At 37.3% G+C, this 21,829-nt stretch overlaps 1 protein-coding gene across 3 annotated transcripts in view; it reads right to left on the bottom strand.

The window, feature by feature from the left end:
- The window catches only part of LOC122730030 (gamma-secretase activating protein), a 120,927-nt gene that overhangs the window by 96,865 nt on the left and 2,233 nt on the right, over positions 1 to 21,829 (bottom strand). For all 3 annotated transcript variants that reach the window (XM_043969225.1, XM_043969224.1, XM_043969226.1), the window contains exons 2-5: positions 8,952 to 9,028; positions 5,455 to 5,511; positions 835 to 904; positions 546 to 596 (exon numbers count right to left, since the gene is read on the bottom strand). In XM_043969225.1, coding sequence (XP_043825160.1) covers positions 546 to 596; positions 835 to 904; positions 5,455 to 5,511; positions 8,952 to 9,028 — 255 coding nt within the window. The remainder of the gene's footprint in view (positions 1 to 545; positions 597 to 834; positions 905 to 5,454; positions 5,512 to 8,951; positions 9,029 to 21,829) is intronic.

The following is a 21,829-nucleotide window of genomic DNA, read 5'->3' on the forward strand; positions in this document are numbered from 1 at the left end:
TGTCTTTTTGTATTTGCATCCTCCATGCTTAGCACAGTACTTGGCACATAGTAAGCCCTTAATAAATGCTTGTTTGGAAAAAAAAAAAAAAAGAACTGTGGAGTGTAGATGCTGAATGAACCATACTATTTCTTTTGGTTTTGGTGCTGTAGTTTTTTTTTCTATTTTGAGGTTTTTCATCATTGCTCTGATTTTTTCTCTTATAACAGGACTAATGCAGAAATAGGATTAATGTTATTATGTGTATATATATGTGTGTATAAATATATATACATATGTGTATATGTATATAGATATATAGATATAACCTATATCAGATTACCTGCTATCTAGGGGAGGGGGGAGGAAGGGGAGGGAGGGAGAAAAATCTGAAATTGTAAAGCTTGTATAAACAAAAGTTGAGAACTATCTTTACATGTAACGGAAAAAATAAAATACCTTATATGTAAAAAAAAATAAATAAATGCTTGTTTGCTTCCTATGCAAGAGCCTGCAAAAAACATATCACTACTAATCAATACAGAAAAAAAAAATGACTGCATTACCTGGTTGAAGTTCATTCCTTGTTTCCTTAGCTGATTGTACAAAACTGACAGCTAATGGGAAAAAAACCCAGAAAGTTTTATTAGAGAATTTAGAACCTGGAAGGCATTGATGATTTTCATTTTATACCAGGGAACTAAAATGACAAAATGACATACGTTGAAACATTGCACAACCTATGTTTTCATGAAGGTTGAGTCCTACTAACTTATATTAGAAAATCACCTCCCTGAAAATAGATAATATATAGAATAAATTATTATTACAAACATTCAAGAGGATATTACTTACCAAGTAATGTTTTCTCACGGTTGACAGAGCAACTGACAACTTGCAAATCTTTCTCAAACGTATATAGATGCTATTTAGGAAAAAAAATCTTGTTTATTATGGAGTTTCATGTTAAGTAGCAATTCTTTTTTTTTTTTTACATATAAGGTATTTTATTTTTTCCATTACATGTAAAGATAGTTCTCAACTTTTGTTTATACAAGCTTTACAATTTCAGATTTTTCTCCCTCCCCTCCCTCCCTCCTCCCCTAGACAGCAGGTAATCTGATATAGGTTATATCTATATATCTATATTCATATATATATATATATATATACACACACATAATAACATTAATCCTATTTCTGCATTAACCCTGTAATAAGAGAAAAAATCAGAGCAGTAATGCAAAACCTCAAAATAGAAAAAAAAACCAATAGCACCCAAAACAAAAGAAATAGTATGGTTCAATTAGCATCTAAACTCCACAGTTCTTTTTTTTTTCCTTTCTTGGATTTGGAGATCCTGTTAAGTAGCAATTCTAAACTTATAAATCACCTTAATAAGTCTTCTTTTTAAAAATTATTATAATTTTATTTTTAACAATTATGAGCAAGGATAAAACTGGCAAGCCAAAATTCCACTAACTTAAAAATCTAACCTAAAAGCATTACTACAATTGCCCTAGATATTAGCGTTTACTTTGAAGATTCTAGTTAGAATTTCTGCAGCTTATTAGGGAAACTTTTAAAACTCTTTTTAATCTCTATATTTGTTTTGTAGGGATTTTTTGGACAGTTTCAAAATGTCAAAAAGATTAAGAGTCTGGCCTCTTTAAAAAACCAGTTAGTAAACTGGAAAGTTTATTCAGTCCAAAAGAAGGAAATTGAATGAAAAGTCAGGAATAGCTGGGGATGGCTACAATTATTTGCACCTCTTCAAACTGCAAATCAGAATCACTTAGAAAATATAAAAGGGGAGGGGTCTTGGAGCTTCAGCAGCATGACATCACCCTGATGTCACAGTCCTCTTCAAGAACGAAGGACCAGGGGCAGCTAGGTAGCACAGTAAATAGAGTATCAGCCCTGGATTCAGGAGGACCTGAGTTCAGGTCTGGCCTCAGACACTTGACACTTACTAGCTGTGTGATACTGGGCAAGTCAATTAACCCCAAATGCCTCACCAATCCCCCCAAAACAAAACAAAAACAAAGAATGAAGGACCAACAACAACAACAGCAAGCAAGAGAAAAAACTAAGGGCCTAATTAGGACATTTATTAGATCAAGTAACTGTAAGAGTTTCAGGATATAATGATCATTTGTCTTTTAAAAGCAGATGGGCCAAAGACGATGTACATTAAGCACCTAGGGTTAACCAAGTGGAATAAATCTAAGTCTGCATATATTGAGAGAAGTTAAAAGTTAATAAGAAAGTATAGGTTACCTATTTATGGATTGTATTTTAAATGACTTTTTGCATCTGTACAAAAGGTTAAGGTTAAGTATATCCATTGATATGTCCTTGCCAATATTCTCAGGAACACAGAAACCACTGATATGGGCACAACTTTTTATCAGAGCCCATGCTCCTTAGGTGTAAATATACTGGCTCCCGAGCATTAGGCATATCCCTAAAGGGAGGGCAATCAGCAAGATATAGTTATGCAACACACAGAACATGCCCTGGTCCTCCAAAATACCAAGTGTTAGTTGACCATGTCCAGATGTTTCATCTGGATGCTCATATAGCTTATCTTCATACATGCTTTCTCTGTAAAACCACAGAAATACAAAAGCCAACTTGTAGAATTCACTACGATTCCGTCAGTCATTTAACAAGCACTGATTAAGCACCTGCTATGTGCCAGTCACTGTACTAAGTGCAGGAGAGGCAAAAAAAAGAGATAATACAGTCCCTGCTCTCAATGGGCTCATAGTTGAATGGGGGAGATAACACACCAAAAAAAATACATGCAACAAGTTGTAGATAGGATAATTGGAGATAATTAATAGACAGAAGACAGTAGCATTAAAAGGGATAGGGAAAACCTTCTTTTAGAAGGTATGATTTTAGCTGGGACTTGAAGGAACTCAGGAGAGCTAAGAAAGGGAGATGAGGAGTGAAGGAATTCATGGTATGAGCATCAGCCAGTGAAATGTTGGGTCTCTAAAGATGAAGTGTCTTGTTCAAGGAACAGCGAGGAGGGCAGTATGACTGGATCACTGAGTATGTACTGGGCCGGGAGACAGGGCAGAGAGTAAGTTGTAAGAACCCTCAACAGGCTTCCTGTAAATGCTCTGGCTATCAAAGTACCAACCAACAAGGCAGAAGTGCCCATACAATCAGCCAGCCTTGGTCCAGTAGCTTTCAGTTCCTGTGGTAGGGTGGCAGCCTCCCAGAGCAATATCTGGAGCATATCTGCACCCACAGATGTTCAACCACAGCTTAAATGGGGAAGGATTATGGCTCATACTCAGCCACTACAAAAGGACTCTGTCATGGGCTCACTTCTTGCATGAAATAGTGTCAGTGGACAACACCTTCTTACAACTGGAGTGACGCCACCTGCTGGAGAGTTACTGTAGGAAAGCTCCTCCATGAGGAGAAGGCATCTGAGGGCACATCAGTTCCACGGCGTCAGGAAGTGATGTTTGCTTGTGGCTACTGTCTATCAAAGCTACCAGCCAATTAGCTTGGAGCTGTGTGCGGGCATGTGGATGGGATATTCCCAGTTTCAGAGGAGGCTTGTGGGATGAAGAAGGAGCAAGGACCTCAGGGAGAAGCAGAGTAGGAGATGCTGGCTCCCTGAGATAGATAGATGTAGGCATCTAGGCCTCTTTTTCTCTCTTCACCAAATTCTTATTCTCCTTAACAAATGCTTAAAAGTCTAAACTCTTGCTAAAGTTTATAATTTATTGGTGACCACTCATTAGATATTTTAGACAGACTAGCTAGATAGCAACTTTACAACCTCATGCTTTACCTTTCTATGGAGTTTTCCTGACCTTGCTCTATTAACATTCACACACACACACACACACACACACACACACATACACACTCTCTCTCTCTCTCTCTCTCTCTCTCTCTCTCTCTCTTTCTCTCTCTCTCTCTCACTACACACACACACACACACACACACACACACACACACACACACACACACACACACACACGGATGGTCCTGAAGTTCTGTCCAGGGCCCTCTTCTCTTCCTCCTCTATACTATCTCACTTGGAGATCTCATCAACTCCCATAGATTCAATAATCAACTCTAGACAAATGATTCCAAGATCTCTATAACCAGCCTTTATCTCTCTTGAGCTTCAGTCTTGTATCACCAATTGCCTTTTGTACATCTCAAACTGGATACCTCCAATTCAACAAGTCCAAAACAAAATGCATTATCTTTCCCCAAAAAGCAGCCCCCTTCCAAACTTCTCTATTACTGTCAAGGGCACCCCCATCCTTTTAGTCACCCATGATTGAATCCTTGGTGTCATCTTCCACCAGTCATTTGCATTCACATCATACATTAAATCTACTGCCAAGTCTTGTCATTTCTACCTTCACAACATCTCTCATGGGCTCCCTTCTCTCCTCTGACTACCATGCTGGGGCAGGCCTTCATCACCTCAGGCCTGGACTATTGAATAGCCTTCTCTTGGTCTCCCTACCTCAGGCCGCCCCCCTCTAAAATCAGTTCTCTGCTCACCCACCAAAGGGATTTTCTTAAAGTACACATCTGACCTCGGTACATCCCTGCTCAATAAACTCCAATTGCTCCCTATTACCTCCGGGATCCCCTCTTTGGTTTTTAATGCCCTTTGCTACTTGGCTCCTTCCTACCTTTCCAGCATTCTTACACTTTATTCCAGCCCAAGTCCTCTACAATCCAATGAAATTGGCCTTCTTTGCTGTTCCTCCCACACAACACTCCATCCCCCAACTATGTGCTTTTTCACTAGCTTTCTCCCATGTTTGGAATGCTCTCCCCCTTCCTGGCTTCCCTGACCTCCTTCAAAACTCAGCTCAATGCCCATATTCTGGAGGAGGTCTTTCCTAATGTTCCTCTTCCTTTCCCACCCTCCACTGCTATTGTCTTCCCTCTGACATCACCTCCCATAAACTTCGGAGAGAACTTATATGAACACAGCCATTGGCATGTTTTCTCCACAATGTGAAGATGAGCTTTCTGAGGGCAAACCACATTTTTGCCTTTCTTTGCATCCCCAGTCCTTAGCACAGGAATTGGAACATAGTAAATACTTAATCAATGTTTGCTGACTAACACTTAGAAAGAATGGGGCCCAGAAACAGAAATGTATGTGCTTTCTCACCCTTCTCTCCACTGTGCTGTTATTTTAGCCCAATCACTGCCTAATGTGTGTAATTTTAATAACATATTTGAAAGCACTGGCTAGAAATTCTGCATGCTGGTTTCTACAAATTAGTGTTTTGTTCCAAGAGCTCTCTCAATCCTTCTTTTTTTAATAGGAATGCAACAAAGAAAAGGGCAAACACTGAAAGATTTCAGAAGTTATTTGTAACCAAGAAACAAGAAGGTAAAGGAAGTAAAAGATGGTAAAAGCAAGAAGGTAAATACTGAGCATAATAACATGACTCCTGCTGCCTTACCTCATTTTTTTTAGTTTGGAGATCATATAATCCAAAAAAGACATTTCTCTTACTGTCCTATTAAAATAAATCAAATGTTATATAATAACAATAATATAATAATACAGTAATAATAACAATATTAATAACAAACAATAATAACAACAATAATAACAAAAAGATGGAAACAAAATAAGTGCCCAACCACTAGGTCTAAGGAAATGGCTCAATAAATTATGGTATATGAATATGCTCTAATATTACTATACTGTAAGAATGATGAACATGAAAAATGCAGACATAAAAAACCCAAAGACATAAAATGACGCAAAATGAAGACAGCAGAGCCAAAAGAACAATATACACCAGGATTCCAAGAACAGCAGTAAAGCCTACATTAAAACACTAAAACCAGTCAAATACAATAACCTACCTCAGTAGCTAAAATATTAAAGTTAAAGGACATGTCCCTACTTTCTGTTCATTGGCTAACCCAGATTTGTTTGAGTGTTTATTGGGGAAGGATCTGGGATGTCAAAACAAATTACATCATTAATTTTTAAGTTAAAAAAATAAATCAACCATCCATTTTATTAAATGTTATATATTTTGAGCAGCTGAGATCCTGCTGGCTTAAAAAACAAAAAGTTCAAATAAGGTAATGGCTTGGCAGAAAGCAGGCACTGTGTGACCAGCGTGGGAAACACATTGTCCCCATCTAAATGGGCTGACCACATATATTGAAAGAAGGGAAGTAATACTCATAGTCCCTGACAAAATACATTGGCAGCTAAAACTATGAACTTACTTTACATAGTTAAAACAGTACACTATCAATGGAGTAAAACTGTGATTTTTTTCATTGAAATTCACCTTCAAAACTTTAACTATTTAAATCCCAAATAGCTAAAACAGCCTGGGATAAGTGTGTTAATTTTTTTTTCCTGAAAAGGATTTGAATATGTTTAATTCTGTCTGATGAGGGGTTTGTGTTAATGGTGTTTTAAGCTCTCAAAAAGAAAAGAAACATTATCAATAAGTTATTTGGTGCTACAAAACAGTTCATATCCTTTGGCCAAGTAATCCAATACTATGTCCATATCCCAAGGATGATGACAAAAAAAAACAAAGATTTATCTTGTAAAAGAAAATTAATAACTTAAATTAACCTAATCTGAAAAATATATATAACTGTGGGCTATATGAAAAATTACATCTGTAGAAAAATCATTATTGGCCCCTAAGTCCCTTTGTGGTCACCATTCAAATATAAAAATATTTTAACTGACTAGCTGGGCTTAATCTAACTGGAAGTCTAATCTGGGGACTTTTGACTGGCTGGCTATCTGACTGCTATTAATTTAATATGGGCCGTTTACAAAATTTCTCCACACTGCTCCCAAATTGATAAGCAAACAATTAAGAAGCCTCTTAATTAAATAACCAAAACAGAATTTATTTATAAAAATAAATCTAAAAGATAAGGGTTAAGAAATGCAAATTATACAACCTGTCTGATTAAGAAGCCTCTTAATTAAATAACCAAAACAGAATTTATTTATAAAAATAAATCTAAAAGATAAGGGTTAAGAAATGTAAATTATACAACCTGTCTGCTTTTAATATAAGGGCCATTGCTGCCTCTTGCCTTAGGGTATGCTCCAGCTTTCTCCAACTTTCACTCTTTCTCCTTCACTCCAGCTTCCCTGAACTTTCACTGCTCAGCTCCTTTCTTCTAACTCCAAGCCCCTTTCACTTTGACAACCCTAACTTTCCTCTCTGTACTGCTGTGCTGAACCCCTGCATCTCTCTCTTACCAACCTCTCCTTCTGTTTTCCTAGTGCTCTGGCAATCCCCCTTCTGTCCATCCTCCCTTTATGTAGCCTCAGTCTCCTTAGCGTTCTTGTAGCACCCTCCTTGTCTATCTCCTCCTGTACCGTCTCTCCTTGTTCTCTTAATCTTCCAGCCACCTTGCATCCTCCTAGTCCTCCAGCGTCCACCCTTTACTGTCTCACTAGCTCCCCCTGTATATATGTTCCTTCTCTTCCCTCAAACCTTGGGCTCTCTGTGCCCCCGGAACATGCCAAGCTAATCCACCTCGCACTAGAGCTGTGTCCAAAAGGGTTCAAGGGGCCCATTCCCCATGCTGCACACCTGGGACCTCCACATGGGCTATGCTAGGGCCTGGGAGGACAAGCCTGGGATCTCCAGGGCAGCTCCCCTCAGGGCATTGGGAGCTGGGGCTTTTTTGTTTTTCCCCCCAGCCGTCTGACCTGGCATCCTGAAAAGCCCATGGGGCTTTCTTTTTTTTTTTGGCTCAGCTGAAGTGGAGGGGGAGGAGCACCAGCCCCTCATACAGCAAAAACCCTGAGGGCCTAAGGCTTTTTAATCTCAGCCCAAAGGCAGGGTCCCCAAATCAAAATAAATTCCCACAATCTGTACCAAAATATTCCCAAAAGCATTATTTGTGATACTAAAAGCTAGATACAATCTATGTGTACATCAGTATAGAGGATGGCTGAATAAATTTTGCTGCATAAATGCAATTGACTATTAAAGCACCACAAGAAAGTATAACTATGAAGAAAACAAAGCAATATGGGAAGACTTAGTCAAAATGATGTATGGGGATAGAGCGTTGGCCTTAGAGACAGGAAGACCTGAATTTGAGTTCTGCATCTGAAATACATCAGCTGTATGACCATGGGCAAGTCACCAAAACTCTCAGTGGCTCAGGCAATTTTCTAAGCCTGAGTTATAGAAAATTTGCTGATTCACATTGGTAGAGGAAGTTATTGCCCTGGAAGTATGGAAGTTAAACAAGATGAAGTCACAGGATCAGGACAACAACAACAACAACGTATTTAATAAGAAGACTTATTAAGTTATGTGGAAAGAAGGAAGCAGAACCCCCAAAATTTGAACTGACAAAAACTATGTAAATAATAACAATGGAATAAGATCCAGGAAAATACTTTTAAAGGGGTGAATAAAGCTTAGAGTAGGACATACTACACTGTTAAAAAATAATATACACTTCCCCCACAACATTGTAAATTATTTAAATTAATGGTTATATTAAATTAATGGAATGATCATCTTTTTGTTATTTTTGAGTATCTGAATATTTGTTAGCCTATGGTTATTTAAAGCAATTTGTTTGCTTTTCAGCATTTCATTACATAGTTTTATTTCTAGAAAAATAGAATTATGCAAGAGTTTTAAAATATGTAATATTTAAAAATTGAATTCTAGGGGGCAGCTAGGTGGCGCAGTGGATAGAGCACCAGTCCTGGATTCAGGAGGACCTGAGTTCAAATCCAGCCTCAGACACTTGGCAATTACTAGCTGTGTGACACTGGGTAAGTCACTTTTGCCCTGCAAAAAAAAAAAAACACCACACAAAAAAATTGAATTCTAACATTAAGTTTTACCAAAAAATAACAATCATAGACTAAGGTTAACACTCAGTTTTTCCTCCCAACATCTAATTCTATGTAAAGGGGGTACAGACCTACCTTACAACTATAAATAACTTTTCCGTTTCTTTCAACATTGACTACATGTAGGGTTGCATAATTATTCTCAACAGGATCTGAAATAAACAATATTAAGTTAAGTAAGTACTGGTGTTTTGGTAAACTGCTGGAAAAAAGTTGGGGTTTTTTATCTGTAAAGCAAAATCATCATTTAGTATTGATAAAAAACAGAAAAAGACCATTAGCACCTGGCACATAGAAGATGCTTAATAAATACTTGTTGACTGATAAAAAGTCACCTCGCATACCAGGAAAACCTTTACAACAGAAAATATATTCTTAGTCATCTTATTACAAATGTTTCACAGATTTTGGCATTATTTGAAGGTTTTAGGGGAAAGCTCAGGCAAGTCACTGCCTTCCCTCCACGATCTTGGCTCCACCACCCCACCCCCCAATTTTTAAATAAGATAAATGATCTCTTTTATACTGAGTAAAGCTACTTGCACAGGTCAATATAATCTAGACTTAGGAGTAACATCAAGTCAATTCAATATCACCATTTCATATGTGAAAAACTGCCACACAAAGGCAATATTTGAAACTAGAATCCACTCTGACCCAGCATGCCTATCCAGCAGATGCCCTCTCTAAAGATCCTTCTACACCAAAATACAGAGGTGTGTATCTTGGGGGAATGGAAGAGACACCTTGTCGACATTATTTCAGCAAAAATAATTATTAATGAATAATATAACATAAGAATAATGTAGATTAAATTTTAAAATGTGTCATGAATAATTTTCCCCTGGAAAGCCAGTTAAACATCTGCTACTACACCACTGTACAGACACACACATATACATGTGTGTGTCTATATAAATATATAGATATAGATATACACATATATAAGTATGTATATGCATATGTGTCTAACATATAAGTTGTGTATTATATGTTATATATTGTATATTATGTAATATAACATGCTTTTATAATATATTTTTCAATACTGAACCTGAACCTAAGTCAAATCCAACCATAGCATCACTGCTAGTTTGAGCACACCTCATCAAACCCCAACACAATAATTTTTTCTCTATTAAGGGGAAGGAGGAGAAAGAGCAGAGTCAAGTGTCAAACTTGTAATCTCATTGCTATCAGGAATTCCCAATTGGCAAATTCCCACTACCAATGAAAGTCAGCAATTTCTCTGAAATAATGCAGTCTAAGAGAGCTTCTGAAGGGCAAAGAGAGGTTAGGTGACTTGCCTTGACCAAGAAAGGCCTTTAATCCTGGTCTTCTCAGGCTAAGGCTGGCTCTCTATCTACTCTGTGACATTGCCTTTTGGTTCTTCATTTTAATGGAAGAAACAAGGGTAGAGAGATGAAATGACTTTGTGTGAGGCAAGTACTAAAGTCATGAAGAAAGTTTCAAGAATGAACCTGGCATCGTGGTAGATGTCTGTAATCTAGGCAACCAGAGAATGCCAAGACTGGCACATCTCTTGAATTCAGAAATTCTGAGCAGCAATGGACTATGTTGCTTGTGTGAATGCACTAACTTCAGTATCTATATGGTGAGCTGCAGGGGCCGCTATGTTGCCCCAGGAGGGACAAACCAGGTGAGGTCAGTAACAGAGCAGGTCAAAGCTGGGACACCTACCAGTAATGTGATTGGACCTGTGAGAGTCCCTGTATTTCCAGTCTAGGGGGACCCAATCTTTTTTTTCTTTATTTTATTATTATATTTTTTTTTTGGTGAGGCAATTGGGGTTGAGTGACTTGCCCAGGGTTACATACACAGCTAGTACGTGTTAAGTGTCTGAGGCCAGATTTGAACTCAGGTCCTCCTAAATCCAGGGCCGGTGCTCTATCCACTGCACCACCTAGCTGCCCCTGACCCAATATTTTTTTTTAATTACATTGAGACTGGCAGACAATAATAATAAGGACAAGGGGGAATGGCATAAGTGGATTTCAAGAATCTTTTAAAAGGGGATTTTTTTTAGGGGCAGCTAGGTAGTACAATGGAGAGGCCACTGGACCTGCAGTCAGGATGTGAGTTCAATTTGAGCCTGACACACTTACTATCTGTGTGAACCTGGGCAAAATTTCTATTTGCTTCAGTTTCCTCTAAGGGTTGTGAGGGTCAAATGAGAAAATATTTGCAAAGTGCTCAGCACTGTGCCTGACACATAATAGGTGCTATATTTTTTTCCTTTTAAATCCATTTAGACCACCTTATCTTTATCCTTGTTGCTATTTCAGGTGATTCTTTCAACTTTCTCAATGACCATAATCCCTTTCTCACACAAAATCATCTCATCAGTCTTTATCTGTAGAATGAACGATATCTAAGGCACCTTTCATCTTTAACATTCTATAATTTTATGACTCTAAAATATTCCATGTGCTAAATTAGCTGAAGAAAGTATCCTCTATTCATCGCTATACTCTGCTACCCTCCTGGAATAGACTGTTATGACTACCTATCTATTCTCTTGTAATAGTCTCCTTAGAAGTCTTCCCATATTCATTCCTTCCCCTCCCTCTTCTAATTCACCTTCAGACTACTGCCAGACCAACCTTACTTCTATACAAAACTAGTCGTGTTATTCCTGACCTCAAAACCCTTTAGTGTAGACCCAAAGGGCTATAAAGTTGTGCATACCCTTTTACCCAGCAATACCACTACTGGGTCTGTATCCAAAAAGCCACTTTGCCAAAAAAAAAAATAAAGCAAGAAAAATAAAGTGAAAAAACATGCTTCAATCTATACTTAAAGTTCATTGGTTCTCTCTCTGGAGGCAGATTGCATTTTCCATAATATGCCCTTTGGAATTGTCTTGGATCAGAGCATCTAAGTCTTTCACAATTACTAAGTTCAAAAGTCTTGTTTGGTATTCAAGGCTTAACACAATCTGGCAACACTGTACTCTTCCATTGCATCTCTTAACTCACACTACATACCTTCCTATGTTCTACTCTTTAGCCCAAATGGATCATTAGCTAGTCCCCATAAACACCTTCAGACTTGCCTTTTTCCATGCCTTTATGCATGTGTTCTCTATGTATAGAATGCCCTTCCTCTATCAATCAATAAAGTTATTGAGCACCCACCATATGCCAAGCACTGTGCTAGATGTACATGGAATGCAAAACCAAAAATAAAATAATCCCTAGAATGAAGAAATGGTACATTCTATCAGGAGAAGACAAGGTGTTCCTATAACTCTATAAAGAATAAATGCAAAATAAATACAAGATAGTTTAGGAAGAAATGATGCTAGTAGTTGGGTGATCAGGAATGTCTACATGTAGAAGGTTGTGCTCAAAATCAATCTTGAAGGAAATAAGGGGTTCCACTATGCCCAAAGGGCAATCAAACTGTGCATACCCTTTTATCCAGCAATACCACTAGTAGGTCTATATCCCAAAGAGATAAAAAAAGAGGAAAGGACCTACATGTGCAAAAATATTTATAGAATCTCTTTTTGGTGGCAAAAAAATTGGAAATTGAGGGCTTGTCCATCAACTGGGGAATAGCAAAACAAGTTGTAGTATATTAATGTAATGGAATACTTTTGTGTTATATGACATGAAGAGCAGGCAGATTTCAGAAAAACCTGGGAAGACTTAAGTGGACTGATGCTGAGTGAAGTGAGCAGTACCAGGAGAATATTGTATACAGTAAACAACAACATTATGTGATGATCAGCTGTGACAGACTTGGCTCTTCTCATCAATACAATGATCCAAGACAATTTCAAAAGACTTAAGATGGAAAATGCTATCTATATCCAGAAGAAAAAAACTGATGGAATCTGAATGTAGACTGAAGAATACTATTTTCACTTCATTTTTTTTCATTGTTTTTTTTCCTTTTACAAAATGTAATGTTTTTTTCTGCAAACTGTGTCTTCTTTCACAACAGGACTAATATGGAAATAGGTTTTATATGACTGTACATACATAATATCAAATTGCTTACCATTTTAGGGGAGGGGAGGGGAGGGAAAGAGGGAAAAATTTGGAACTCAAAATTTTATTTTTAAAATGAATGTTAAAATTTGTCTTTACATGTAATTGGAAAAACAAAATACCATTTAAAAGGGGTTATGAGGGATTCTACCAGGTAGAATTCTACCAAGTGAGAAGGAAAGGCAATCTAGGCATGAGGGCAATGACCATAACATAAAGGCACAGAGAGGGAAGATGGAGTATTATTTAGGAGGAACAGCAAAAGGCCAGTTTGTCAGAATGAAAGAGTTCAGGAGGGATGGTAATGTAAAATGAGGATGGAAAAACAGGTTGAGAACAAGTTGTGAATGACGGTTTTAAAACCAAATAGAGAACTCTGTATTTTATCTTAGAGGCAATAAAGAGATAGATACTCCAGTATATCAAGTGGCAGAGGAGTATCACGATCAGACTGACACTTGAGGAAAATCTCTTTGGCAGCTATGTGGAGGATAGGTTAAGAGACTTAAGGCAGGGACACCAGTTAGAACATCATTGTAACAGTACAGGCAAGAGATGATAAGGACCTGAATTAAAGTAGTAACTGTGTGAGTAGAGTGAAGATGACAAGTGCCAGAGGTGTTTTGGATGAAGAAATAGTAAGATGTGTCAACTGCCTGGGTAGGTAGGGTTGAGAAGGGGAGAAGAGTATAGGATAGCATCAATGTCATGAACCTGCAAGACTAAAAGAATAGTGATGTCTATGAAAGTAGTAGGGAAGTTCAGAAGTGGGACAGATTTGGTTGGAAAGATAATGGGTTCTGTGTTGGACATAATGAGTTTCAGATGCCTATGATATATCCAGTTTGAAACTTCCAATAAGCAGTTGGGAATAAAGGACTGGAGGTGGAGCCCCTACCTGAGGCTGGTTGTCTATATACCTATATATGATCACCAGACCACCTGTTAAATTCCCAACCATCCTTTAAAATCCATTTCAAATACTGCCTCTTCTAGAAAGCCTTTCCTGGTACCTTCTTCCTACAAAGTAACGATCCTTTCTTCCTCAGACCTCACCTAGAACTCATTTTTTAAAAACAATTATCATGTATTATAATACTTGTGTTTGTATCATATCTCCCTAGACAACTATAAGGATAGAATCATCCTGTTCTAACTAAACTCTGAGTCTCTCCCCTGCCCAATCCTCTAAAAAAACAAACCCTACAAGTAGCAAGTAATATATAATTGATGAACTTTGACAACTCATTACATTCACCTAATTCTGGATTTAAAGACCTACAGAAAATACAAGTGATAGATACAGGATTTACTGGGGAAGAAATTGCTTTTGTGCTTCCCCAAAATCTTATCAAAATGAAATTATTTTAGCTCCTGGCATGTTGTGAAATTATTTTAGCTCCTGGCACATTTGTTGTTTCATTTCCCCCAAAATATTATTGGCATTTATTTTTTATAGTGCAAGGATGCGTCTATATGGAAAGCAGCAAATTATATGACATTATAGGACATGATAATCATCTGTGTACAATCTTATAATTTGAGACAGGTTGAATTTTTATTCATAATTGGAAAAACCAGCCTCTTATCTCAAAAGATGGGATCAATCTGTTGGTGCCTCGGGGGAAAGGTATGATTCAAATAAAAATGAAGTAAACATAACCATGAACTCTGCATATTGGACTTGCAGTATGTGTAAAGGGGGAATTTCTCAAAGAAAAAAAAAGGCTCAATAACTGTAACAAAATTAACTCTGCATTCATCTCAAAAATTTTAGAAATATTTCCCCCCCACAAATCACTCTGGAAACTTCTCTGCCTTGACACAATTTCTATAGTATAATGCTTTATTGTTATTTCATGAATGACTTTTTCTTCCCTCCCCCCAGATTATAATGATTCTAAGAGACTTCTAAAAGATCATTTTAAAAGATTTTAGTTAATCTTTATATGTCCAAACACCTAGAATTGTGCCTTGTAAGAATTTGGTTCCATATAAATAACATTTTAACTGAATTGAGAAAGAAAAAAATTTTGTTAGGAAAACCCCATTTACCCTTCTTAAAGTTACCTATCATTCTCAGATCAGTGAAAACTTAATGAAAGAAAAGATTATCAATTTGCTATAGGTTAGAAAAGGGAATACTTATTCCATTAAAGGTCATTTTCACTTGTTAATAATTGCTGGAGTCAGCAATAGTCTATAGAAAACATAGAATTCTACACATTCTCGATCCAGTGGGTTGATGATCTAATTTGGCAGATGGAATAGACTCAGATGCTCAGAATAACTTTGAGGGGGTGGACAGGTAGTAACAACAGTGCAGGGATTACCAATTCCTACAGATGACATATTGCTTTCACTCTACATTGCATAAAGCTTTAGAGTTAGTAATATTTAGCAACCCAGGAAATTCAGAGTCAAATGTTTCACCACAATTTTTTGCCCATTGGCCCTTCTGACCCTGGATAAGCTTGTTCATGTCACACACTCTATGAATAAGTTTAATTCCATCTTTGCTTAATCATTCTTTATGACTATCCTCCAATTAAATACCACTGGAAAGTCCAGAGGAGGAAGTGTTGCAATTTCAAATGAGGAAATGTGGCTTAAGTTCAATATACTCAGCACTTGTGAAAAAAAAACAAACACAACATTTGATGGAAAAGACCTTTCAACACTAACCCTTGATAAAATGGAGAAGCTAAATTTTTCTTTTTTAATGACTGCAAAATCACTGCTTATATAAGACAGACAGTAGTGTGCCACATTTTCTCTTCTATGTGCTATGACTACCCAAGTTCAAGCACAAATGGTGCTATTCAGAGGAAAGTAACAAATGACCTAACTTTTTTTAATTCTTAAAGACAAAAAGTACTTATTGCATTCCAAATTATTTAAAAGGGCAAAAAAAAATGCCTAGAACAATGCTTTATATGTAGCAGACACTCAATAATTAATGAATTGAGATGAAAGCACCATGTTCCTCCTCTCCCCTCCCCCAAAAGGGAAAGCTGACTCAATTCTCAATACTGTACAAGATTTTCCATAGGTTCTGAGCAATATTCGATACCTATTTCAAGAGCCTATATGAATATCTTTTGAACAATCCCCACGTAGTCTAAGGGCTCATCATTATTAAAGAGCACTCTTCTGCGAGAAAATGAACATCATCACGTGAGTGGCATTTCCTAGGCAAAATGAAATAAAAAAGGTTTTTCTTAGGTCAGGAAACCCTGAAAAAGATAGGCAGTAGAGATAATATCTAGAAGAACGGTATAAAAAGGATGGAGGAAATAGAATTGACCTCGAAGTTAGAAGGACAAAGGCAATTGCACAGAAGAGGAAGATTATAGAATTTAGAGTTAGGCAACCTTTAAAACATCAAAACGCTATCATATGAGTACTAAAAACTGAGATACGGAAATTTTCTTTCAAATCCGCTAAAAATAATGTCTCTAATGTACCTTTTAGCCCAAAACTTATGATATCTCATCCCTAAAAAAATTTTGCTAGTAATAGATCATATTGCATGTTTATAAAATCAGTGCAAATCATTTTAGAAATCTTAAAATGCACAATACATTTATAAAATTGTATAGTTATTTCAAATTCCTCCTTTTACAGAAAAGGAAACTGAGTCTGTGAGAAGTTAGGAAATCAATGGCAGAAACAGAAATGGGAAGGGAGAGGAATGGAATAAGTCTATGAACTGTCTACTATGTGCCAGGCATTCTGCTAAGCACTTTATACATATTATCTTATTGAGCTTCACTATCTTGTGAGGTAGATGCTATTATTATCCCCATTTTATAGATAAGGAAACTGAGGCTGAAAGGTTAAGTGACTTGCTCCAGGTCACACAGCTAGTAAGGATCTTAGGCTTTTGAACTCAGGTCTTCCTGACTTTAGGCCCAGGCCTCTATCAGCTGTGCCACCTAGCTGTCATAAAGCCATGATTCATTCATTCATTACTGGGCTAGAAACTAGAGGGGGAGGCAAAGGTGAGATATGACTGTCTTCATAGACATATGGACAGATTATAGCACAAGAATTACAACACAAAACAGAAGGACTGGGTTTAGAATCAGGCGAGGGGTTCAAATACTGCCTCTGAAATTTACTACCTTGTGAACTTTAGCAAATAACTTTAAATGTATATGTTGGGGGCAGCTAGGTGGCGCAGTGGATAGAGCACCAGCCCTGGAGTCAGGAGGACCTGAGTTCAAATCCGGCCTCAGACACTTAACACTTACTAGCTGTGTGACCCTAGGTAAGTCACTTAACCCCAATTGCCTCACTAAAAAAAAAAAAAAGTATATGTTGGAGAATCTCTCAAAATAAAGAGCTATGTGCAATCCACTGTTCTTTCCACAAACTGCATATCAAATGTAACAATTTCCTTCAACAAATTAGCAATGCTTTTTTTTTTTTTTTGGTGGGACAATGAGGGTTAAGTGACTTGCCCAGGGTCACACAGCTAGTAAGTCCTCCTGAATCCAGGGCTTGTGCTTTATCCACTGCACCACCTAGCTGCCCCCATTAGTAATGCTTTTAGTGACTATGAAAAGAAGGGACATGGCAAGAACAAAATACTATATTTACCAATTCCCCCAAAATAGCATAATTTCTACTAGATGTAGCCAATTCTTCTTGAAAATCTAGTTTTGATTTTTCCCTTTCCCTCATATTTCTTTTACACACACACACACACACACACACACACACACCCCAAGTGGTCATCCAATCTTCACTTAAAGATGTCTGGTGAAGAGCAACCCACTACCTTCTGAGGCATAGATTTACACTTTAGGATAGCTTTACTTGCTAGAAAATTTTCCTCACCTTCTACCCACTGTTCCTAGTTCTACCTTCTGGGACTAAGCTAAACAAGTCTGATCTCTCAACTACATGACAGTCCCACAAATACTTTAGGGCAGCTACCATGTTTCTATTAAGTGTTCTCTGCTCAAGGGTACAGATACCCAGTTTCTTCAATGGATCCATCCATCAAAAGATGGAAAGACGGATCCAACATAGTCTCTACATTCTCCTTTCAGGGGTAGCTAGGTGGTGCAGTGGATAGAGCACTGGCCCTTAAGTTAGGAGGACCTGAATGCAAATCTCACCTCACTTACTAGCTATAAGACCCTGGGTAAATCACTTAACCCCAACTGCCTTAAAAAAACATCCAGAGTCATTTCCAGCTGTCCTAATATATATGTTGCCACTGGACCCAGATGGCTCTAGAGGAGAGTAGGTGACCTTGCATAGCCCTTCCTCACTTAAATCCAATTCACTGCAAGTCATGACATCATCACAATGTCATGGTCCTCTCTGAGAACAAAGGACCAACAAGAAGTCGCACTGATACATTCTCCTCTGGGGATTGCGGGATATGCTCTGGATTGCCAATATCCTTCCTAAAAAGGTGCCCAAAACACTATTATGCTATAAGAAATGATGAACAGGATGCTATCAGAAAAACCTGGAAAGACTTACATGAGCTGATAGAAAGTGAAATGTACTATATCCAAAATAACAGCAATATTGTAAGATGATCTGCTGTGAATGACTTATTTTCAGCAATGCAATTATCCAAGACAACTCTGAAGGACTTATAAAAAATGCAATCCTTCTCCAGAGAAAGAACTGATGGTGTCTGAATACAGATTGAAGCATAATTTTTAGTTCCTTTTTCTAAAGTTTTTTCCCCATTTTCTTTCACAACCTGACTAATGTGGAAATGTTTTGCATGACTACACATGTATAACTTGTATTGAATTGCTTGAGTTCTTAAGGGGGGGTGAGGAGGGAGGAAGGAAGAGAATTTGGAACACAAAATTTTGAAAATTGATGTTAAAATTTGTTTTTACATATAATTTGGGGAAAAAATAAAATTCCAAGTAAATGGAGGGGAGAAGGTGCCAAAAACTGAACACAAAATTCTCCATGTGATCTGACAAAGGCAGAGGACAATAGAACTATTAAATTCTGTATTCTGGATCCTAGTCCTCTATTAAAGAAACTTAAAATTGCATTCTTTTTTTGGCTACCTTTTTGCTATGCTATTTATTCATATGAACCTTGTAGTCCACTAAAAGTTCCAATTTCTTTTCACATGAACATTTATAAGCAGATGTTTATAATAATCAGGGATATTTGCAGAGTTACTCTGGGTGTTTAAATGATTCATCATTCCATTATGATGACAAGAGAGGAGGTCCTCCTTCCTAGATACACAAAACAGATGCATTTAAAATGGGAAACAGTGTTTCATAGCAAATATTGAAAAAAAGTTTTGGTTTTTGAAACTTGATCTTGAAAATTGAAACTCAAGATTATTTTAAATGAGTTTATTGTGTCATACTTCACAAGATTTAGTCTATAACTGCATCTACATGTTAATTCTTGGGATGAACAAGGAATAAATCAAATAATGATTTTCTTGACAATTTTTCTGATAATATTGTCCAACTATATGATGCACGTATTTTTTACTTCAAGTTTTACTTCAACAACAAGCATATTGCAAAAGTATGTAACGGAGTCATCAGTTTTCTCAAGGACCTCTCTTAATCCTTTGATATTCAAATCATTCTTTTAAAAAGCCCAACTGATCAATAAAATACGGAAAAGGCATAGATACTACTGTTCAATGATGAAAGATGTCACTTTATGGAGAGGAGCTCATTTGAGTGGAAGTTTCTTTAATGCATGTTTTTCAATTATGATGACTTTTGCTTTCCTATCCAACTTCATGGAGAGGCAGCTTGACACAGGAGCTATAGGCCTCAAGTGAGAAAGACTAGGGTTGAAATCCTGCCTAAAACATATTTTGTCCATTTGAGCAAGTCACTTTAGTATCCCAGGAAACTAAGAATCTAACTTACAGAGCAACTGATGATCTAAATTGATAAAGGGAGCTTCCTCTCTGCGAAATTGCTGCACAGATGAGATCACAGTCAATATGAAAAAAACAAAAACATTTCCCAGCTACAGGGACTCGGATAATGAAATTCCAGATAACGAGAACTCCTAACATACTCAATTATTAAAACTCAGCCAAATAGGGGCAGCTAGGTGGCGCAGTGGATAGAGCACCGGCCCTGGAATCAGGAGGACCTGAGTTCAAATCCGGCCTCAGACACTTAACACTTACTAGCTGTGTGACCCTGGGCAAGTCACTTAACCCCAACTGCCTCATCAAAAAAAAAAAAAAAACCTCAACATAATAAATAACTTCAGCTGGGTCCTCCCAACTTCTCAGCAATCCTCATCTAAACCATTGGCAGTAGTCCCTTATTAGGTGTCTCCCTACTTTCAATTACTCCATCTTCCAATTCAAAAACAGTCACCTGCTCAAAAACCTTCCACTGCTCCTAGTTGCCTGCCAAATATAGTCCATACTCCCAAGGTCCTCCACACTCCTGCTCCCATTTTAAGAAAAGTTCTCCTCCCCATATGTTCCACATTCCAGATAAATTGTATTTCTTGACATCCCCCAGACAGATCCCACATTTTTCTGCCACCAATCCTTTGTTCACACAATTCCCTATGCCTCCAATGTCCACCCCACCCTCATCTCTACCTATTGAAATCCTGTCTTTCAAGGTCCAGCTCCAAAGCCATCTGCTTCTATTAAGCCTTTCCTGGTCATCATTTCTCCCCAGAACTCCCAGAACTCTCACTTGTTGGTCACTTCCTCAAGTGCTTGTCAAATTACTGTATTACATTTATTGTGTTAATAGTTACATTATTTTATTATAATCTCCCCTTGGAGATTATAAACTCCTTGAGGGCAAGGACCTTGCCTTATTTATCTCTTTTTTTGTTTTTGTTTTTGTTTTCGAGGCAAAGGGGGTTAAGTGACTTGCCCAGGGTCACACAGCTAGTAAGTGTTAAGTGTCTGAGGCCAGATTTGAACTCAGGTACTCCTGAATCCAGGGCCAGTGCTTTATCCACTGCTCCACCTAGCTGCCCCCTATTTATCTCTTTATCTGTCCCAGAATTTAGCATAGCTCCTTTCTTAACAAATACTTATAAAATAAATGAATAATAATAATAATAATAAATAATCTTTATATAGCATGGTAAAGTCTGCAAATCACTTTACATATAATATCTCATCTAATCCTTTGGAAAACCCTGTGAAGTAGGTGCTGTTATTATTTTCATTTTACAGATTAGGAAACTGATGCTGAGAGGTTAAGTGACTTGCCTATAACTACATAGCTATAGTACCCAAGTAGAAAATTCTTCTAGTCATGGAAAACCCAGTAAAGCCAAGGATTCAATACACTCATACATTGCTTTTCAATCACTACATTCATTATTGAAATGTGTGGCATTTCACATTTCACATAACTTTTAATTAGCAGTCACCTGTCACTTAGCCCTCTAGGGTAGATGCTAAAAGAGAGTGTTACTTTGTGATTGAAAATAAGCAATGTGTCAATCCTTACTTTAAAAAAAATGTAATGCCTGGAAAATATTTTGGGTAGACAAATAAAATAGAAACAAGTTTTCTATATAAAAGGCTAATATTTGAACAAGTAGCAAGAGTGATATTACAGATTATTAGCATGTCAAAATGCCTCCTCAAATGAAAACAGGTTCCATGAGCAGTTTCTACTGCCATAGTAAAGATTTGTTTTATTTTCTTCCTTCCTCCTCCTTCCCCCACAAAGAGGTTTTATCCAAGAATAATGCAACTGGTAAACAAATTAAGCCTTAGACTAAGCAAATTTACATTATTGCTATATTTATTGGAAGCAAATAACCCACAAAAAATGCAACACAGAAACATAAATCTACAATCTCCTCTCATAAATATAGTGGCTACAGGAGAATAAGAGTTCTATTACAAGAAGAGATTCCTCACTGAGAAGTCACTGTAATTTAATATTTTCAAGAAAATGAGAAGGAAGGGTT

This window comes from Dromiciops gliroides, chromosome 5, assembly GCF_019393635.1.
Source record: "Dromiciops gliroides isolate mDroGli1 chromosome 5, mDroGli1.pri, whole genome shotgun sequence".
NCBI classification, from domain to species: Eukaryota; Metazoa; Chordata; class Mammalia; order Microbiotheria; family Microbiotheriidae; genus Dromiciops; species Dromiciops gliroides.